The 21,335-nt window shown below is 42.9% G+C and overlaps 2 protein-coding genes across 6 annotated transcripts in view; one reads left to right on the top strand and one right to left on the bottom strand.

The window, feature by feature from the left end:
- The window catches only part of LOC132709896 (tumor necrosis factor receptor superfamily member 10A-like), an 81,369-nt gene extending 73,963 nt beyond the window's left edge, over positions 1–7,406 (top strand). The window contains exons 8-10 of one of the 2 annotated variants that reach the window (XM_060684895.2): positions 961–1,140; positions 2,886–2,949; positions 5,545–7,406. In XM_060684895.2, the coding sequence (XP_060540878.2) occupies positions 961–1,140; positions 2,886–2,949; positions 5,545–5,834 (534 nt within the window). In that variant the 3' untranslated portion in view covers positions 5,835–7,406. The remainder of the gene's footprint in view (positions 1–960; positions 1,141–2,885; positions 2,950–5,544) is intronic. The other variant, XM_087875905.1, reaches the window with a different exon arrangement.
- A 5,919-nt stretch (positions 7,407–13,325) lies between these two features.
- The window catches only part of RHOBTB2 (Rho related BTB domain containing 2), a 57,567-nt gene continuing 49,557 nt past the window's right edge, over positions 13,326–21,335 (bottom strand). For all 4 annotated transcript variants that reach the window (XM_060684892.2, XM_087875899.1, XM_060684893.2 and 1 more), the window contains 5 exons: positions 20,912–21,030; positions 18,938–19,088; positions 18,115–18,203; positions 16,165–16,270; positions 13,326–14,681 (listed from right to left, as the gene is read on the bottom strand). In XM_060684892.2, the coding sequence (XP_060540875.1) occupies positions 14,455–14,681; positions 16,165–16,270; positions 18,115–18,203; positions 18,938–19,088; positions 20,912–21,030 (692 nt within the window). In that variant the 3' untranslated portion in view covers positions 13,326–14,454. The remainder of the gene's footprint in view (positions 14,682–16,164; positions 16,271–18,114; positions 18,204–18,937; positions 19,089–20,911; positions 21,031–21,335) is intronic.

Raw genomic sequence — 21,335 nt, 5'->3', positions numbered from 1 at the left:
GGAGGCCAAAAAGAGGCCCGTTTTTCTCAAAAACGGGAGCGTTTTTGCCCTTCCTGGCCCCCTGGAGCACTCTGCAGGCTTCTCAAACCCTCTGTACATCCTGTTTTTGCGAAATGATAAATATTGGAGGAGTAAGAAGAAGACACAAAAGATGTACTCAGATAATACACTGTCAGCACGTCAAGATGCATTTATCCTAGTGCTGACATGAGAAGGAGAACGCAGGCGTCTGCAACGGGACGGTTGCCTTTCACCTACTTATTTCCTCTGGAGATAATGTCCCCTAGGAGATGGATGGGAGGGGGGAAATTCTTTGAATTGGAACAGTAGATTAGGGGTGAATGATTGGGAAGATAGCCAATGAATGCAGAGGAGTGGGGGAAGGAAGAGGAGGGGTTTTGGGGCAGAACGTCAGTGCCGGCTGCAACGAGTCGGTGTAAAAAGTGTTGTGCTTAATAAAATGGAAGTTTGTTTTATAAAAGACTTTGTTTGCGATGCAATTTATTTGAAGACAGTCTGAAACCCTGACATACACTGAATGATTGATTATGCATTGTATGTTTGTTTGTCTATAAAATAAAATAAAAAAACCCTTCCTAGGATTGGTTAAATGAATTCAGTATTAATTTAACAGGAAATTAATCTTAACAGTCACATTATTTTGCTGAAGTAATCACAATGGTTAATGAGCCTCCACAAAACTTGGGCCACCGTATTTCTCAGAATTCACTCTTAACTTTGTTGAATATTGCTACCCACCGTATCCTCCTTCTAAAATAAACAATAGCTAAAGTGGCATCTTCTGTTAAATGGGGAAGAATGAATATTTGGAATGTCATTTAATTCAGTAAGACTTGCTTTTTATACCTAAAGGGATTTGCGCACTCTTGAAATCCAGAGACAAAGTCATATTTTATTTTTTAGAGCTAGTAAATCCACGGTATCTTTGTTTTTTGCAAGCGTACCCAATTCCTCCAATATCTGCCGAAGAAGTCCAGTCCAGAAGTAAGCGAAGAACATGACAACATGTTGAACATGCAAAGGACGGAGAAATCCAAAATTCCTTCGCCCAGTCTTAGCACTGCCAATGGACAAGCACCAGAAATAATGAATCCGTTAAGAGCTTCCGCACCAGAGGAGGTAACCAAAATGTAAAAATGTTGTGATTGTTAGTCACACCCGTATTCACAACCACCGTATTTTTGGGAGTATAAGACACTCCGGACTATAAGACGTGCTTACCTTTTTTGGGGAGGAAAATAAGAAAAGAAAAATCTGCCTCTGCCTCTCAGTAATTTGCCTCTTTGCAGCAAACAGCAAACTGCCTGTTTCAGTTTCATTTTCAGCACATCCTGATTAACACAAGAAAAAAAAATCTGCCTTTGCCTCCCAGCAATTTGCCTCCTTGCAGGAAATGGGGCACGGCAATAGGCAATTCCTGCAGCCTGAAACAGCTGATGGTCAGGAGGCCGATCCAACTGACAATCAGCTGCTTGTGCTGAAGCTGAAACGGGCTGTTTGCTGCAAGGAGGCAAATTACTGGGAGGCAGAGGCCAAAGGGTGGGGGCTGGTGGGTGGGCGGGCCTACATTCGGTATATAAGACGCATCCAAATTTTCACCCTCTTTTAGGGAGGGGGGAAGTGCGTCTTACACTCCAAAAAATACGGTATTTATTTATTGACTGTTCAAAATTACGATGGTCCTGAAAAAAGTCCTCTCCTCACAAATTACAACCATTGTAACCTCCCATGGTCAGACGATTGTAATTCACCCACTTGGTAATTGGCTTCCATTTACAACCATTTGCAATGTCCTATGATAGCAATAGCAATAGCATTTAAGCTTATATACCACTCCACAATGCTTTATAGCACTCTCTGGATGGTTTATAATGTAAGCACATTGCCCCTCAACAATTTGGGTCCTTGTTTTATTGACCTTGGAAGGATGGAAGATCGAGTCCATCTTGAACCGGTCAGGATCGAACTCCATGCTGTGGGCAGAGTTTTCCTGCAATATTGCATTCTAACCACTGGGCATGTGGTATACCACGTGATCGTAGCTTTTGGCCTTTTTTTGCCCGCTTCTGGCAAAAGCACCCATTCAGAACAATCGGTTTGCACTTAAACCATGGTGATTTGCTTAACAATCATCATAAAAATGATGATCATAAGATTGGGTCCAACTTGACCTATAACTGCAATGACTTACTTCCTAATAATAGCACTTAGACTTATATACCGCTTTACAGTGCTTTACAGCCCTCTCTAAGCGGTTTTACAGAGTCAGCCTCTTGCCCCCAACAATCTGGGTCCTCATTTTACTGACCTCGGAAGGATGGAAGGCTGAGTCAACCTTGAGCCTGGTGAGAGTCGAACTGCCAAATTGCAGGCAGCCGGCGGTCAGCAGAAGTAGCCTGCATTACTGCACTCTAACCACAGCACCACCACGGCTCTTACGATGGAAATTCCAATCCCAATATTGGTTGTAAGTTGAAGACAACTTTCAAAATTTCTATTTTGTTCAGCGGGCGTGGTGGCTCAGCTGTCAAAAGACGCTGAGTTTGTCAACTGGAAAGCTAACAGCCCGGGTTCAAGACCCGAGTGCCGCGTGATGGCGTGAGCTCCCGTTACTTGCCCCAGCTCCTACCTATTTAGCGGTTTGAAAGCATGCAAATGCAAGTAGATAAATAGGTACCACTTCAGTGTGAAAGTAACAGCGTTCCGTGCACATTAGTGTAGAGTCATGCCGGCCACGTGACAATAGAAATGTCTTCAAAGAACACAGGCTCTGCTGCTAAGAAATGGAGATGAGCACCACCCCCTAGAATCAGACATGACTGCACAGGAGAAACCTTTACCTTTTCTATTCTTTCTCATTATAGGAAGGTCGAGAACATGCAGTAATGAGGAAATTAGTTCCTAGAAATTGCAACGACAAAACAAAAAGTAAGTGGTCTGAAATTCTTGCAAGTTAATCGGGATTCTTTTTGCCAGAACACTCCTTGAAATATAATGGTATTAGGTGTATAGGAACTAGAACATGGGACAATAGGGCTGGAAATGATCTTGGAGGACTTCTAGTCCAACCCCCTGAGACTCTATATCATTGTGGACAAATGGTTGACCAATCTTTTCTTGAAAACCTCCAGTGATGGAGCACCCATAACTTCTGGAGGTAAATTGTTCTACTGTTGATTATTCACACTGACAGGTAATTTAGTTCTCCCTCTCTTAGTTGGATCTCTCTTTGATAAGCTTCCACCCATTTACTTCTTGTCCTTCTGGATTCACAATCCAACACTGTACTGTAGTCTTTCCTGTTAAAGAGATGCTTCAGAGCAGATTGGTCTTCTCTTTCATTCTTGTTTCCCGGTGACACGTCAAGAGGTGTCAACGTTGCTCATGTTTGAAAACATTTAACAGATTAACAGAGTTTGAAGGGACCTTGTACTGTAGGTCATCTAGTCCAACCCCCCACCTAAACAGGAGATCCTGCACCATTTCTGACAAATGGCAGTCCAATCTCTTCTTGAAAACCTCCAGTGATGAGGCTCCCACAACTTCCAAAGGCAGCTTAAGTTCCATTGGTTGATCGTTCTCACTGTCAGAAAATTTCTCCTTATTTCCAGGTTGAATCTCTCCTGGATCAGTTTCCATCCATTATTCCTTGTCTGGCCTTCGGGTGCCTTGAAAAATAGCTTGACCCCCTCCTCTCTGTGGCAGCCCCTCAAATATTGGAAGACTGCTATCATGTCTCCCCTGGTCCTTCTCTTCACTAGACTAGCCATGCCCAGTTCCTGCAACCGTTCTTCGTATGTTTTAGCCTCCAGTCCCCTCATCATCCTGGTTGCTCTTCTCTGCACTCTTTCTAGAATCTCAACATCTTTTTTGTAGTGTGGTGACCAAAACTGGATGCAGTACTCTAGGTGTGGCCTTACTAAGGCTTTATAGATTGGTATTAGTACCTCACTTGATCTTGAATGTATCCCTCTGTTAATGCAATTTAGGTTTACATTATACTGCTGGCTCATATTTAACTGATTGTCCACTAAGACTCCAAGATCCCTCTCACAGTTACTGCTATTAAGCCTGGTTTCATCTAGTCTATATGTGTACACATGTATTTACACACATGTAGTTCCCTGTAATTTGTATGGGATGTCCAGGTCTGATAAACTTGTGCTGTCTAAAGTTGGGGGCAATTGTAAAGTGAGCCTGAATAAGCTCTGTTATCAAGGTTAATATTGTGCGGGTTTCTGTAATTCATGGATGTTGGAGTAGAGACATGTATTGGGAGCTTCACGTCTTTCAGTGGCATCCAAGGAAGCCCCTGAAGAACAGTGTCTTCAACCTTGGCAACTTCAAGATAGGTGGGCTTCAACTCCCAGAATTCTCCAGCCAACATGGCTGGTTGGGGAATTCTGGGAGTTGAAATCCGCCTATGTTGAAGTTACCAATGTCGAGAAACATTGACCATAGAGGAAACCACAAACCAAAAACATTGTCCTCTCTCTCATTCCTCCTCCCACAGGGGTGTTTTTCGGTGGATGTGGGAGGGGGATGTGGGTCCCTCTTAAATTCCACAGATTTAAATATGAGTAAATTGTTTAAGAAGTTCTAGTCACATTTCGTCGACACTACTGGTGTCTGTGTTTTTTTAAAGGCAGAATATGGGAAGGCAGGAGCAGACGATGTTTGCTTTTTCAACTAGGCCCGTTTTCCCGTTATTCTAGAAGTGATCAAAGCTGCCTTGTTAAATTTACAGACTGGTTTTTCTGGTTTCTGTGAAACCACAAGGTTATCACTGTCAGAATCTGTTCTGACTTGAAGACACTAGCATGAGCTTAACTTTGGTGGCAGACGTAGCTAGTTTTGCTTGGCTTCGTTTCAGTCTCCATGATCAACTTTACGGTTTTGCTTTTATTTTCATGAAGAATTTTATTTTCGCCTCGTTTATTTATCTGTTCGTTTGTTTTTTATTCTGTTGAGTTTTTGCGGGGCGGGGGTTGAATTTCAAGAGAGAGAGAGGGTGAGAGGGAGGGAGGGAGGGAGGGAGGGAGAGAGAGAGAGAGAGAGAGAGAGAGAGAGAGAGAGAGAGAGAGAGAGAGAGAGCGCTAGCAAGCAGCTGTAAAACCTCTGTGTCCTACCAAAGGCTATCTTACTTCATCCCCATTGCTGACATCCGCCAACAATTATTTATGCAATTTTGAAAAATGTAGCTTCACTTTTATATGGACAAGCAACTGAGTTATGCAACACTTGATTCTGAAAAAGTCCTTCAAAGTGCCCCAGAACTTCCCCATAGCAACAGGGAAATCAGAAGCAGCTGTTTAATAATCCTCCTCCTCCTCCTCACAAACCCAACTCCCTTCTAGCACTGATGATGTTATTTAGTTGAGTAATGAAAGGTCTGCAATAAAGCAACCCAGCTCAGAGAGCACCAAGGACCCCACAGTCGTCTCCTCCTCCTCCTGGTTGTCCTCGTCCTCGTTCTTGTCCTCCTCCTTTCATCTAACTCAAATTGATCCTATTCCTTTCCAGCTCTGAGTCAATCTTTTGACGTCTTCATCGACAAGGTGCCCCAGGAGTACTGGAAGAGATTCATGAGGCTCCTCAAGTTGAGCGACAATGAAATTGATTCTGCAACAATCTCTTCACAATATAAGAACGATCAGTATTACCAAATGCTGCGGACCTGGCTGGACAAAAATGGTCAGGCAGCTACCTTGAATGTTCTTCTGGAGGGGCTCAGGGACATGGACTTAAAGGGTATCGCAGAAGAAATCACAAACATTCTCCTTAATAAGCATTTGTACGTCTACGAAGATTAGATGCTTAGCCAGGTGGTCTCTTCTTGAATCTAGTCTTTGACCGCCTGGCAGAATGGTAAGGAGAAGATGTTATGTTACTAGCGTCTTCTTCAAGTCATCAATTGTTTACATTTTAAAATAATAAAAACCAGCACGAGGCCTTCTACTATATGTTGGTAGCTAGGACTGTGCTGGACATGAGACCCAAAGTCAAAATACGCTTTCAAAATTAGATGTGGATTATGCCAGGCATAGTTGTCGCCCTGTCCTTAACAGGAATGGTGTCCTTTCACAGACTTCGCCAAGTCACCCTTTAATCTCAGGGAAATACACCCTGGAGTTGAGGAAGTGCCAACAGCGTGCCATGTATGGCTTGGACTCTGTGCTTAGGTCCCTCTTCCTTTCTTTAGTCCACCTGGATGGCACAACTGCTCTTTAAGCCCACCCCACCCCAAAGGATCCATCTCTTTAAAGAGGTGCCACGCAAATTTGGCTTTTCAGAAATTATCATGCTAAGAAATATTACTATACCGGTGTTATTTTGAAGGCTGTCCCATTCTTTTCAGTACAAATGATGTTTCCTCCCCCACCCGATGAAAGTTATTTTTGGTGGCCAAATGGATCCTTTTCAATATAAATTCTGTATTATTATTATTTTTTTTACAAAAAAATAATTCGTCGTAGGTAAATTTGGATAGACTTGGGTCTTCTTTTGAATATGCTGTGATCTTTGTATATATGTATAAAGTATTTGGTTTTAAATCTAGCTGCTATTTAAAATAAAAATGAACCTCCATGAATAAGGACAATCCTTTCACTTGATGGGCTAGCATTTGCCATTGTGTTGAAACTGTGAAGCTTTTCATGAGTTTTCTGCTGAATTTAATTCTCCTGGGTAGAGAGTGCCAAATGTTTAAAACCGATTTCTTGTATCTACATCTCGGGGGTACTAGATGTCGAGGGGAGAAATAGTCCTTCCCTTAATTCCATACAGCAGGAGTCCACAACCTGTGGGCCACGAACCACTATTGGGACGTGGCCTATTTGCAACCAGGCCACACACGAGTGGCATGCCGGTGCACCTGGTAAGGTTGGAATACACGGCAATGTAGTGTATTCAGGTGCTCTCCTTAAGAGAATTTCTTCTGCCAGGACTAGAAACATTTTCTCTTCTTTCTCTTCAGTGAAAATGAAGTATCTCACAAAAATGGAATGCTATGCCCAAAATTATTTTCTATCTCCGTTTTTAGACATGCCATTATGCATGTCACCTAAAGAAAGGATTGTTCTTAAATGCACTTTGGAGGGTTTGTAGGAATCTCTCTTCGGTAGTTTGAGAAGAGAGGCAGAAGGTTTTTCCAACTACTTGTTTACAATTTAGTATTAATTGATATTCTACGGGACAAGATCCAGATCCTCAGCAAGAGAATTCGTATAATACGTTGATGAAATTGGCCCGAATTGATTGATCTTTTTAAAATATCCTGTTAATTTGAGTTCCTTAAAAAAAAATACGTGCATTGTGTATTTGCTGCTCGAAGGTCAAAATAGGAGCATTAAAAAAGAAATGTACTGATCTTTACAGACGTTACCCCCCCCTAAAAAAAATCCCCAGTAATTGAAGTTCTTTAATTTGCAAGATTCTATTTCTGATTTGCAGTAAACGTGACAAGGGTTTTTATTTACGGCAATTTTAAAAAACAAGCTTATGAATTTTTTATGTTGTAAATTATTAATTTGGGCCACGAGAGAGGGGCGATTTGGCCTATTGCACTCCGCGTCTTTGCAAGCAATTCTTCGAGGTTGTAAATTGCGGAGCTCCGTTCTCGTTGTGCCTGTAAAGGTATTGTAGTCTCTGTTCTCTCGGTCTCACCCATCATGCTGAAGGACAGCTTCCATCGGTCCTTCTTCCTGGGGCTAATTAAAAATGCAAGAAAATCACCCTAGGAGAGACATGTCCCCCTTCCCCCCCTCCCATTTTCTTCTCCCTGATGAAATTCTCTTGAAAAAAATTCTCTCTGGGCACAATGAGAATTGATCTGCTGAATAAAATTCCGCATTGGTGATAGGAAGGGCATCCGGCCAGTAAACACTCTGCCCAGACTCCACCCCACGAAGGATTATGGATTATGGAGTCGTTAAAAGGAGATTATATCAATATTTTGGAAATCACGGCAAGGTAAGGTTGCATTCTTTGGCTCTTGGCCTTTGTAGAGGCAACTTGCTGGCAGCCATCCTAACAGCTGGGCTAAGTAAGCATTCGATCTGACCCAGCTGTGCTACATTGGGCAGCTTCCTGGTGGTTTGTCCCCATTCCTAGGGACTTCCTAGGGAAAGACACTCATACAATACTTCCAAATAAGAGGAAGAAAAGCAGGGTTAGATTGATCTCCAAACCCCCAACCCCTTACATTTAGGTGAAAACTCACTTATTAGAATTTTTTTTTTTAGAATGGTCCTCTTTGGTTCCATTAAAAATTATTTTTTTAAAAATAAAAATAGATTTACCCCCCTAGATTTACAGATATGAATATTCCTCCCCCCACTCTGTTCGGGTTTGAACTGGGCTTGCAAAATAAAAATAAAAACCAGGACTAAAGCAACTTTCAAGAGTGAGATTTTGGCAACGAGTGGAGCAGGTTTTTTTTTAAAAAAAATCTCTTAAAAAGCTACAATTTGGGGCATGCTTCCTCTGAGCCTGCTAATCGGTCCACCAGGATTTAAACTTTTGGATTAAATTGGAATTGCAAGAAAAGTTCAGTTGACCTTGACTTCACTGAGATCTTTCAATATTTTGATTTTTTTTCCACCCCTTTTATCTGTGATATCAGCTTTCCTTTGCAGCTGTAGTAGGTCAGCGCATTCAGATCCCTCTTGTAGGGTCCAAGGTGGCCCTGAAGTTGTGTAGAACAGGGGTCTCCAACCTTGAGAACTTTAAGACTTGTGGACTTCAACTCCCAGAGTTGAAGTCAGCAAAGCTGGCTGAGGAACTCTGGGAGTTGAAGTCCACAAGTCTTAAAGTTGCCAAGGTTGGAGACTTCTGGTGTACAACATTGGCCTTTGTGCGCTGCCCTCTTTTCAGTGTTGAATTCTCTGCTTTTGACAGCCCACATTTGATTCTGGATAAAGACTATTCATGTTTGGTAGTGAGTGGATTCGGTCCCCTCTGAAATCTATGTTATGGCATTGCTGTTTTGGCTAGCTTACTGTGTTTGCAATGTGTCCTTGATTCCGGACAATATTTGTACGACAACATCAGCACAAGAGGAATTAGGTGGGATGGTTTCTGCCCATAACTTTCAGCAGTCAACAATTTAATTCAAGAGGAGTGGTGGACGGAAGGAAAGCAGAGAGATTGCGAATTTGGATGGCAGAGCCATCTTCCCATTGCCCGAGGAACTGTCCAACAGCTTCTTGGGTAGACAACTGTTCTGGATAAGCCTCAATATCCAGAACACTCAGCTGTGACTTTACACTGTGGCTTACTGTTTTGAGTGAAAATAACATTTTTTTTTTTAATCGGGATGAATTTGAATTTGCCTTACTCTGTGGCATTTCCAGAGGCCAATAAAAAGAGGGCCACGAGAATTTTTATTTGGTATGGAATGCAGGAAATCACTGCAGCATTAAAGAGAAGAGGGTACATAATGATCGACCCCGAGCTTTTTAAAATCTTAAGTCTCCTGCATGCATTTTGCATGTGGTACGTGACGGAAGTCTTGATGACCAAGTCCATCTGATTAAGTTTTTGTGGAGTTGGAAGACCGGGTCGCCTGTAAATCTCTGAGATTCAACATATTTCTCTCCGATGTATTGGCTAACACCATAGGATGATAACAAGTCCAAATCTTCTTTCTTAGCAGCTGGGATCTGGATCTTGCCAAAGGTAGAATGCCATATTTGAAAACTTGAAAATTGAAATTAAGAAACAAAAGTAATGTTGTAAATAGTTACCCTTCAAGTTGAAGTTTGTTTCAAAGTTGTATCTGTTTCTAGATATTTAATATATGCTTTTTGTTTCCGTTTTCTTTTCTCTTTAAAAGTTAACTTCGTGTAGAAATGTTAACTTAAGATAAAGAAGTATTTTAGATGGTTAAAAAAAAACTTTTAAAAAAAATGTGTTTGGGTTTGTGTAAATTCTTGGTTAATTTATAGTCTTGCTTTTTGCTCTTTGCCTATTGAAAGTTACAACGAAAATAGGTACTATGTAAAGTTCTGTTTTGCAATAAATAAAACCAACATTAAAAATTGCTCACTGTTGTGTGGTCTATTAAGACTGATCTGTCCCCGTCCACACACACACACACAAACACAGCCAGCCGAGGGTTAAGAAAGTACTTGGCACGCACACAGGTCGTTATCTCAAACTTGGCAGCAATATAAGCACCGTCTGCCAAGAGCTTTTACTGCAACAGATAACATAAAATTACATACGCATTGCAAATAGTCCAGCAAAAACAATATCCCTTTCAGCAGCTTCAGACGTTGTTCAAGTGACTAGCCAAAGTTCGTTTTTGTTCGTCACGGAGTTTTACCAGCCACCACCCTCTCTTATATAGTCTCTGGGGTGTGGTCCAGTGACTCAGTCATAATCCCTAGCATGCCTCCTTAACTGCTGCAACCGTTTATCACGCCTTCGTTGGCGTGCATCCAGGAATGACGGCTCTCCTTCACTCTCATCCGAGACACCTGGCTCCTTGCTAATCTCCTCTCCCTCGGCCGGCACCTGAGACAGTGCCAGAGGGGAGGGGCCTGGAGAGGGAGGCCTGGCTGACTCCTCTTCCTCATGTTCGGAGCTTTCTTCCTCCGATGAGATAGGCTCAGAGGGCGGGGCCACAACAAAGACATATTTCTTGTGTTAAGCAAACAGAACTTTTCTTGGTTTTGGTATTAACTTTTTCTCCCTGGCTTTTTGTGTTCTCATCGTTAAAAACCCTCAAGCCCCCCCCCTCCCCTCCAATGAGAGGGAAAAAGAGGGTGGGAATCAAATTCTTCACTGGATTAAAATTTACCATACTAGAATAGAATAACAGAGTTGGAAGGGACCTTGGAGGTCTTCTAGTCCAACCCCCTGCTTAGGCAGGAAACCTTTACACCACTTCAGACAAATGGTTATCCAATATCTTCTTAAAAATTTCCAGTGCATTCACAACTCCTGGAGGCCAGTTGTTCCACTGATTAATTGTTCTAACTGTCAGGAAATTTCTCCTTAGTTCTAAGTTGCTGCTCTCCTTGATTGGTTTCCATCCATTGCTTCTTGTCCTGGCCTCAGGGGATTTGGAGAATAGCTTGACTCCCTCTTCTTTGGGGCAACCCCTGAGATATTGGAACGCTGCTATCATGTCTCCCCTAGTCCTTCTTTTCATCAGACTAGACATATCCAGTTCCTGCAACTGTTCGTCATATGTTTTAGCCTCCAGTCCCCTAATCATCTTTGTTGCTCTTCTCTGCACTCTTTCTAGAGCCTCCACATCTTTTTTACATCGTGGCGACCAAAACTGAATACTACTTCTGGATTGCTTGTATTTTGTTCGTTGTTTTTTTTAAATTGGGTGAATTATTTTCATTCACAGCTGAGTCCCAATTAGTTGCAAAAAGTATTTTGGGAGAAGTCCTTCGGGATAATCACCAACCTTTATCTCCCTTGACACTCTGCCAAAGACCTACTTGGCAAAGCCACACAAAGTCCAGAATCAAACAGAGATGCCGACTGGGAACTGAATTATCAATGTTGCTTTCCTGCAAAGGGCCCACGTGCCTGTACTCCTCTTTTAAGCTTTATGGGAGGAGCCAATCATCTCCAGGCCTTACTCCCGAGTCGTCCCTTTTATTTTAACTGTTCTTGCCTTCTGGCAGCTTTGCACATGTGCGCACTAGGAACAGGCTCCCTCTCTTCCTCTGCCTCTCTGATGCCTGACTCTGGAGGCTCTGGAGTCCGCGCATAACTCCCAGATGGCCCTGGCCCCATTTCTGCCTCCGACGCAAAGCCCTCAACTGAGCCTTCCCCAGACTCCATGACTGGTCCATGTTCCTCCCCAGCCTCCTCATGGTCCGACTCCACTGCCAGCTCTGCAGGCTGCTGGTGGACCACAAGAAGTTGTGCCAGTTGGAGAAAGAACATAGAACATTCTGTATCCTACTCCACGATACCCGTACCTCTAGTAGGGCTGAACATTTTCAAACTTCCTTTTGTGAGTGCAAGTTGGCTAAATAAATTTTATTAGTAGAGGGAATTTTTTATGCCAATATCAGAGTTTATTCTTGAGGGCCCGCAAAGAAATTCTAGTTCTAATGCAGGTGACTCACACATCCTCTTTGCAGCTATTGTTAACTTTCAATAACTGCAAGATGTAGAACAGTGTTGGCGAACCTTTTCGGACCAAGTGCCAAAATGGGTACAGGTGTGCATGGGGAAGCACCAAAATCCAGAAGAGTTTAGCTCCCTGGCATGCATATGCATGTCAGAAAGCTGAGCTTCTGGTTTCCGGCGTCGGCATGCGCGTCCAAAGACCAACTGGCATGTGCTTGCTGGAAATCGGAAGCTCAGCTTCCCAGCATGTGCATGAGCGCCAGGGAGCTGCTTTTCCAGTTTCCAGTGCTCCTGCATGTGAAGACCAGCTGGTCAGCGCCCATGTGCACGCCAGAACCCAGAAGAGCAAAGGGCAGCCGTTGTCATGCCCGGAGAGATGACTCTGCATGCAACTTCCAGCACGTGTGCCATAGGTTCGCCATCACGGGCCTAGAATTTGCAGCTAGGCTGGTGGAGCCTAAAGCCCTGGTGGCACAGTGGTTAAAGTGTGGTATTGTGGGCAAACTGCCCAGAGTCTAGAGTTCGATCCTAATGGGATCAAACACCTTGCGTTGTCATCTTCTTTTTGCTTCTGAGGCAATACTTGGGGTACTAGAACATGTCTCCTGACTTCTACTTTAGCAAAAGCTATTGTAGGTAAAAGCTCACAACACTAAAGCTTTAGTTATCCGAAGCACAGTCAGAAGCCGCAGTGGTTCGAATGCAGTATTGCAGACTAACTCTGCTCACTGCCAGGAGTTCAATCCTGACTGGCTCAAGGTTGACTCGGCCTTCCATCCTTCCAAGGTCGGTAAAATGAGGACCCAGATTGTTGGGGAGCAACATGCTGATGTTGTAAACCAAGAAGTGCTGTAAAGCACTTTTGCTGTTAGTTGCGAAATCATATCCGACCCATCATGACCCCATGGACAATGTTCCTCCATGCCTTCCTGTCCTCTACCATCCTCTGGAGTCCATTTAAGCTCATGCCGACTGCTTCAGTGACTCCATCCAGCCACCTCATTCTCTGCCATCCCCTTCTTCTTTTGCCCTCCATCGTTCCCAGCATTAGGCTCTTCTCCAGTGAGTGCAAATCACTATGGATGATATATAATCCTAAATGCCATTGCTACTATTCAGAACTGCAACCCACCCACTGCTCCGGATTGTCACCCTCTCTTCTTTCCTTCCCCTTCCAAGTCACAGACAAGTTCACAACCGTCTCTTTAAAATACCATTTATTACAACAGAACCTTCCACACTAAAATCCAGGATGTGTATTGGTTGGTGTTTTCATTTTCATTAAAACAGCACATTAACTGCTGGGGGGTGGATGGGTTTATACTCTTTCATACAAGTGCATCTTCAAGCATTATGGCCAAAATCGGGCGGGGAATCGTTCTCTTCCTCCCATTTTTCTCCTAATCTGCCATGTTTGGTCAGTCTTGTAGATTGTGTTGCAAACTACTGACAAAATTAAGTGGAGGGGGAGGGAAGTGGGTGGGAGCAGCAGCTTTCCAGCTTTGCCAAACTGCTTTTCTCTATTCTAGGGTCATTTCTGCCCCCCATCCCTCGCCCTTGAACCCCAGTGGAGGATCTGTGCTTCTCTTGGCCAGCGTCTCCTTCATAGGGGCGTCCGCCATTTGCTGGCAGGACAACATTCCTTGCTCAAAGCAAAACATCTAAGAGATAAGTGCCTGGGTAGTCGTTAAGTGCAACCAAAAATAAAGTGGCCCTTTTGCCAGGAACCCAGAAAGGTAAAACGAAAGTTCTGGGACACGCAGCATCTGCAGCAGCTTGAAATGTTAAGGTGCAGAGAATGGTCGATGTGAGGTACATAATACTTTTTTTTTTTTAAGAAAACTTTTTTTTTGCAAAGGGGAAAAGAAAAAAAAATACAGAATGGCTCCATCTTTCTTGGAGTAATTGTGTTTCCCCCCCCCACTTTAAACAAAAACAAACAATTTTTTCCCTCCTCCAGCATTTTTTTTTTTTTTTTTTTTTTTTTTGCAAAAGGGAGTCAGTCCCGCTGGATGAGTTGAGCCTCTCGGAAAGAAAACAGGACCGCGTTCCGTTCCACCGGTGGGAGCCTCCATCTGCTGTGCTTCTAGACTAGCCGAGGCAGGGATGGAGACCACCCAGAGCTCTGGATGAGATGTTGGACATTCTGGCTCCTGAGTTGCTCTCCTTCGGGTTTTTCCCCCATTGGCCTCTCGGGGATATTCATGCGGATTTTCCCCGCTGAGGGCCGCAGCCTGTGGCATCTCTCGCCACGCGCCTTTGGAATGCCAGGCACCAGTAGGCTCCTTCCTCCATCTTCTAAGAGCCATCGAAGCATAGGCAGTGCAACCCTCAAACCACAGCAGAGGAAGAGGAGGAGGAGGAAGAGGAAGAGGAAGCTGTGGCTGCCGACGAGGACGGGGAAGAAGCATTCCAGAAGAGCCACCGTCTCTTCGGCTGCCGTTTCTGATGGAGGTAGTCTTCCTTCTCGCGCTCTTTCCTGGCTCTCTGGAAGTGATCTTCTTCCTTCAGGTACCAAACGGGGGGCCACCGATGCTTCTCAAAGTAATCCTGATTTTCTGCAGAGAAAAAAATTAAAGAGACGTTAAGAACCTCGGCCCGATATTAAGAGTTCTTCTGTTTCTTGTTTCTGAAATAGGTAAAGGTAAAGGTTCCCCTCGCACATATGTGCTAGTCGTTCCCGACTCTAGGGGGCGGTGCTCATCTCTATTTCAAAGCCAAAGAGCCAGCGCTGTCCGAAGATGTCTCTGTGGTCATGTGGCTGGCATGACTCAACCTCAAAGGCGCATGGAATGCTGTTACCTTCCCACCAAAGGTGGTCCCTATTTTGCTACTTGCATTTTTTACCTGCTTTCGAACTGCTAGGTTGGCAGAAGCTGGGACAAGTAACGGGAGCTCACCCCGTTACACGGCACTAGGGATTCGAACTGCTGAACTGCTGACCTTTCGATCGACAAGCTCAGCCTCTTAGCCACTGAGCCACCGCGTCCCTCTAGTACCGTGATGGTGAACCTATGGCACGCGTGCCACAGGTGGCACGCTGAGCCATATTGGTGGGCACGCGAGCGTTGCCTTAGCTCAGCTCCAGCACGCATGCGCTTTGGGACTTCTGGGCCCACCGGAAGTGTTTCCGGCCTCCGGAGTGGTGGGGAAGGCTGTTTTTGCCCTCCCCAGGCTCCTAGAAAGCCTCTGGAGCCTGGGAAGGGCAAAAAACGGCCCGGAGGGGTTGCGCGCGCATGCGTGGGGGGGTGGGCAGGGCACATAGAATTATGGATGTGAGCACACACCTGTGTGACCACCCCACACTCCCCCAGCTTTTGGCACGCGATGGCAAAAAGGTTAGCCATCACTGCTCTAGTATTTCTGAAATACTCATACAAATGTAACTTCCTTTTTTTTTTACAGCCGGTTGCAATATAAAAACGACTGTCCGACGGCAGTTTGCAACGTCAAAATAAAACCAACAACGTGGTAGTGTACTCCATGCATGTTTGCATGCCCAGCTAGGTATTTTGTCGGCTACCAAGCAAGCCTTGCCTATTTGCGAAATGCAGGCATGGCAAGAAAACTTAAATCGGGCTAGCCTGTTTAGCTCCAAGAACTGCATTGGGCTTGCGGAGACATAAATTGATGGTAGAGCAAAGACTGGGAGCAGCTCGGAGCATCAAGAATGGATGAATCCAGTTCTTTAATTGGTGGAGAAGCAACCGTAAATAACTTCTCGGGCTGTTCATTTTCAGATTATTATTTTCCCCCCTCTTGAGATTGCAAAAGGGATAAAGGCAGCAAGTAGAGATGACAACTCTGTGCCATAAAAAGCTTGCAAAAACGGTTAGAGTCATCTTTATGATCTACGCCAGGGGTCTCCAACCTTGGCAACTTTAAGACTTGTGGACATCAATTCCCAGAGTTCCTCAGCTGAGGAACTCTGGGAGTTGACGTCCACAAGTCTTAAAGTTGCCAAAGTTGGAGACCCCTGATCTATGCAACTCCCTTGCCTAACTGGAAAGCAGCTCCACTGTTCTACAAACTCACACCTACCTGCTGACATTGCTTTCATTTCCCGAGGGAACTTGCGACAGATATTGTTGTAGTTGGTGCAGATATGGTGGAGGCACCAATCGGCAAGCTGGTAGGCACCATGGAACTGGGGGAAGAGAAAAAGACAGGCTGGGGTGAGTCACCAATTTATTTGCATTTAGCCAGGAAAGCTATACAGCTAGTCTTTGACTTAACAAACATTCATTTAATGACTCAACATTATAACAACGTTGAAAAAAGTGACTTACGATAGGTTTTTACACTTACGACACCTCATCCTCATGATCAGATGAGCAAAATTTGGACTCTTAGCTACTGGCACATATTTAGACTTGTTCTGTAGACCTTTTGAGTCAACTCTTCCTTTGAAAAGGAAGAAAGAATCCGTACAATCTAGTGAAGGGATGGGTATCTATGGCAATTTTATGGCCTGTGAACCATGCTGGTTCAGGAATTTTGGGAGATGAAGTCCACAGATCATAAATTTGCCATAGTTGACATCTCCACCAGGCAAGAAACTGTGAGTTCTAGTCCTGCTCTCGTCACGAAATACTAGCTGGTTGACTTTGGGGCCAAGTCCTTCTCTCTCATCCCAATTCACCTCTCAGGATTATTGTTGTGGGGAAAATAGGAGGAGGAAGGAGTGTTGGGATACGCTCGCCGCCTTGTGCCATTTTAAAAAAATAATAAAGGCGGGGATATAAATACCTGAATAAAAATAAATAAATAAAAAGAAGGATCTCATCCGAGTCAATGCAGAAGCGTTGAGCTTCATAGAACGTATCATGAGATGAGTATCAGATTATGGCCAGCAAGATTCCAAAAGAAGAACAATAAAATAATGCCAAATAATATAATGCCAAAACAACTAGACACAAAGAGAGAGATTTTTTCACCCATGCCATCACTCTGCTGAACATCTAATTTCCACAGCATTATCTAAAGATATTCACCCATGTAGTTGGGCTGTATTTCTATTATCCTTCTCATCTTTCCTACTGCTGTCTCCTATTGGTATCTTATGATTTCTCACTTGTTGTTTGTATTTATTTATTATTTATTTATTTATTATATTCAATTTGTATCCCGCCCTTCTCCTAGTGGACTCAGGGCGGTGCACAGCCAGAACTAAAACACATACCAATACAAAATTTAAAATTTTTAAAAGAATTACATGACTTTGGCCCAGAATTTAAAACATTCAAACTAAAACCCGTTGACAATTTAAAAAGCTAAATGTAGCCTATGATTTATTATTGTTATGATATATGATCTCATGACTTGTTATACAGTTATAACTCATATATGTTATGATAAATGAACTCATGACTTGTTTGTATGCACTGAGAACATATGCACCAGGGGACAAATTCCTTTTGTGTCCAATCACGCTTGGCCAATAAAGAATATTCCTAAATTCCTATTCATTTACGGAGATTCTCAATCATCTCCAGGTCCTGGTTGTCCCAAAGGTGCTTTTTCAAGAAGCAACTGGACTTTTTGGGTTTTCTTTGAAGACGTTTCGCTTCTCATCCAAGAAGCTTCTTCAGCTCTGACTGGATGGCCGGGAATGGAACAGAGCTGGGGTTTCAGCAGTTTCTGACCAGTTCTGGAGAACCGGTAGCAGAAATTTTGAGTAGTTCAGAGAACCGGTAAATACCACCTCTGACTGGCCCCGCCCCCATCTATTCTCTGCCTCCCGAGTCCTAACTCATCAGGAGGAAATGGGGATTTTGCAGTAACTTTCCCCTGGATTGGGGAGGGAATGGAGATTGTACAGTATCCTTCCCCTGCCACGCCCACCAGGCCATGCCCACCAAGCCACACCCACAGAACCGGTAGTAAAAAATTTTGACACCCAACACTGGAATGGAATATATTCCTATTCCTATATAACACTATTCCAAAACGAGGAGAATTTTGTATTGACTCTAAGTGAGTTGTTCATACCTGAGCCAGCTCCAGGAACAAAAGGACATCGCCATCTATATCCACTAACATCTGCGTTGCTTCCATCAAACCAGACACAGTGAACTGTTCTGCAAAACAATAAAAATATAAAACACAGTCAGTTGGTTCATTACGTGGCCTGCAAAGAAGATTTAAATTTCTGTCTTGCCAATAACAAGCCAATTGAGTTATTGGTGGTCTAGAAATAATAATCTGAGAAACAGTATCCTATATTGCATTTTTTTAAAATAGACCTTGTCAGTTCTGGAAAGCCATATTTTGCATTGGGCCTTCAGGCCTGCCACATTTACTACTGTGGGAAACTGGGAGGGGGGATTGTATGGAGCGGGGTGATATGTAGTCATAATAACATTCCTTTCTCAGAGAGTCAAGGACATCTTGCCCTGCACTTGGGAGGCTGGAACTGGGAGGGATCTCCAGTTGGGACGGTGCTTTGATTGGACCACGTGATGGACATGTGGGTGCTGGGACAGGGGCTTGGACTTTTCTTTGAGTGGGGAAAACCTGGAAGCTTTCAGATTCGGGTTTTCCCAGATGTGCCAATATGACATCTCTAAAAAAAGGAACTTTGAGGAACTTCTAGCCTCGGAGTTTTCTTTCGTTGGGGGTGTTACTTGGAACCCTGACAGTCCTATTCACTGAAAGCTGAGGTGAATAAAAAGGCAAATATAAACTTGACACACATAGAGTGCGTCCAAAATCAAAAATAAGTACGATGTTTATTTCCTACGTTTGGCATTTGAAATGACTCATCGTTTCATAGATGCAAAGAGAGGAAATGCAACGCGGTTCTTAGAATTACCTGTGAGTGCAACCAGGTGTGGGAGACACAAGCGGTTGGCCAAGATGATGAGCTTCATGTAATCAAGGTCTGAAGAAGAATAGAACTGGCCAGTATACAGGTACTCAAGCACTGCTCGCATGCAACTCTTACTGGTGTACGGTAGAACTACCTGCAATGATGAGGATACCAAGGGGTTAAATCTGTACCATTTTGCAAAATTAAAATAAAATAAATAATAATAAAATAAATAAAATAAAATAAAATAATAAAATAAAATAAAATAATAAAAGAAAAGAAAATAATAAAATAAAAGAATAATAAAATAATAAAATAAAATAAAATAAAATAATAAAATAAAATAAAAATAATAAAATAAAATAAAATAAAATAAAATAAGACCCCCTCGCATCCTGGACATAAATTGTTTCAACTTCTACCCTCAAAACGATGCTATAGAGCACTGCACACCAGAACAACTAGATACAAGGACAGTTTTTTCCCGAACGCCATCACTCTGCTAAACAACTAATTCCCACAACACTGTCACATTATTTACTAAGGCTGCATTACTATTATTCTTCTCATCCTTACTAGTACCTATCTCTTCCCACTTATTACTATATCCATGTTGCTTGTATCTTTCAATTATATTGTTTTTAATTGTTTCCTAATACGATTTGATAGCTTATCAAAGTATCACAAACTTGACTATCAGTAAGTATTGTATCTTTTTATTCTTGATGAATGTATTTTATTCTCCTTGTGTACACTGAGAGCATATATATTTAAGGCAAATTCCTTGTGTGTCCAATCACACTTGTCCAATAAAGAATTCTATTCTATCCTATCCTATCCTATCCTATCCTATCTTATCCTATCCTATCCTATCCTATCCTATCCTATCCTATCCTATCCTATCCTATCCTATCCAATAAAATAAAATAAAATAAAATAAAATAAAATAAAATAATAAAAACAGAACAAAAGAAAAAACAAAATAAAACATACAATACAATACAATACAATACAATACAATACAATACAATACAATACAATACAATACAATACAATACAATCTCCATATTTTCTTCAACCATATGGAACCCATTTTATATCCTTCTCCAGCTGCTGTTCTCTTTCAAAGCAGCATTCAAACATTTGGTGCATTTTGCACAGAGAACACCAGAGCTGTGAGGTGGGAAGAATTGTGTTGCATGTAGACTGTTGTGAAGAACTAATGTTTGTTGAAACAGGTGAATAGAACCATGTAGAAAAAGCTGCTGGGGACATTTAGGGACGTGACTGTAACTACATGAGGTTACATGAAAAAAAAGAGAGAGTTGGTTTTGTTAAGGCACCAGGTGGCTAGAAATCAGGTGACTCGGAGTTCTAGTCTCGCATGAAAGCCGAGTGACTTTGGGCCAACTAGCCAAGAGACTGTGAGTTCTAGTCCTGCCTTAGACATACATGAAAGCCAGCTGGGTGACTTTGAGCCAATCGCCAGGAGATGGTGAGTTCTAGTCCTGCTTTGGCCATGAAAGCTGTCTGGATGACTTTGGGCCAGTGGTTCCAGCCCAACTCACCTCACAGGTGAGGTGTTGTTGTTGTTGTGGGGAAAAAGAGTAGAAAGAGGAGGAGGAGGAATATTATGTACTGTATGTTTGCCACCTTGAGTTATGTATAAAGTAATAAAGGTGGGTAAATAAATAAATGAGCCTCGGTGGTGCAGTGGTTAGAGTGCAGTACTGCAGGCTACTTCTGCTGGCTGCCTGCAATTTGGCAGTTCGAATCTCACCAGGCTCAAGGGTGACTCAGCCTTCCATCCTTCCAAGGTGGGTAAAATGAGGACCCAAATTGTTGGGGGCAAGAGGCTGACTCTGTAAACCGCTTAGAGAGGGCTGTAAAGCACCGTAAAGCGGTATATAAGTCCATTGCTCTTGCTAAATAATATACATAAATACATTTCTCAGTCCATGCTCAAGGTTGCCTCACCTCCTGAGTTGAGCTCTCAACGAAAGGACCCCCAAACATGGCAGCCATCCAGTCACAACTGGAGATCAGCAAGGGCTTGTGGGCACTGATAGCACCATCATCCAGTATAAAAGTGACATCTGCAAAGAAGGAAAACATGCTATAGTTACGCATCCCTGACACGCTGGAAATGGATGTCTAGATTATGCCTATTTCGAAAGAACTTGCCAAGCCTGGTTTAAGAATGGCAAAGAAGATTTTGTCCGTTGTATCTTTTTTTATTCTTGATGAATGTATTTTATTCTCCTTATGTACACTGAGAGCATATGCACCAAAGACAAATTCCTTGTGTGTCCAATCACACTTGGCCAATAAAGAATTCTATTCTATTCTATTCTATTCTATTCTATTCTATTCTATTCTATTCTATTCTATTCTATTCTAT

This window comes from Pantherophis guttatus, chromosome 9 (assembly GCF_059756535.1).
Source record: "Pantherophis guttatus breed Tessera chromosome 9, ASM5975653v1, whole genome shotgun sequence".
NCBI lineage: Eukaryota > Metazoa > Chordata > Lepidosauria > Squamata > Colubridae > Pantherophis > Pantherophis guttatus.
Note: the sequence above shows the minus strand (reverse complement) of the source record. Positions and strands in the feature narration are given on the sequence as shown.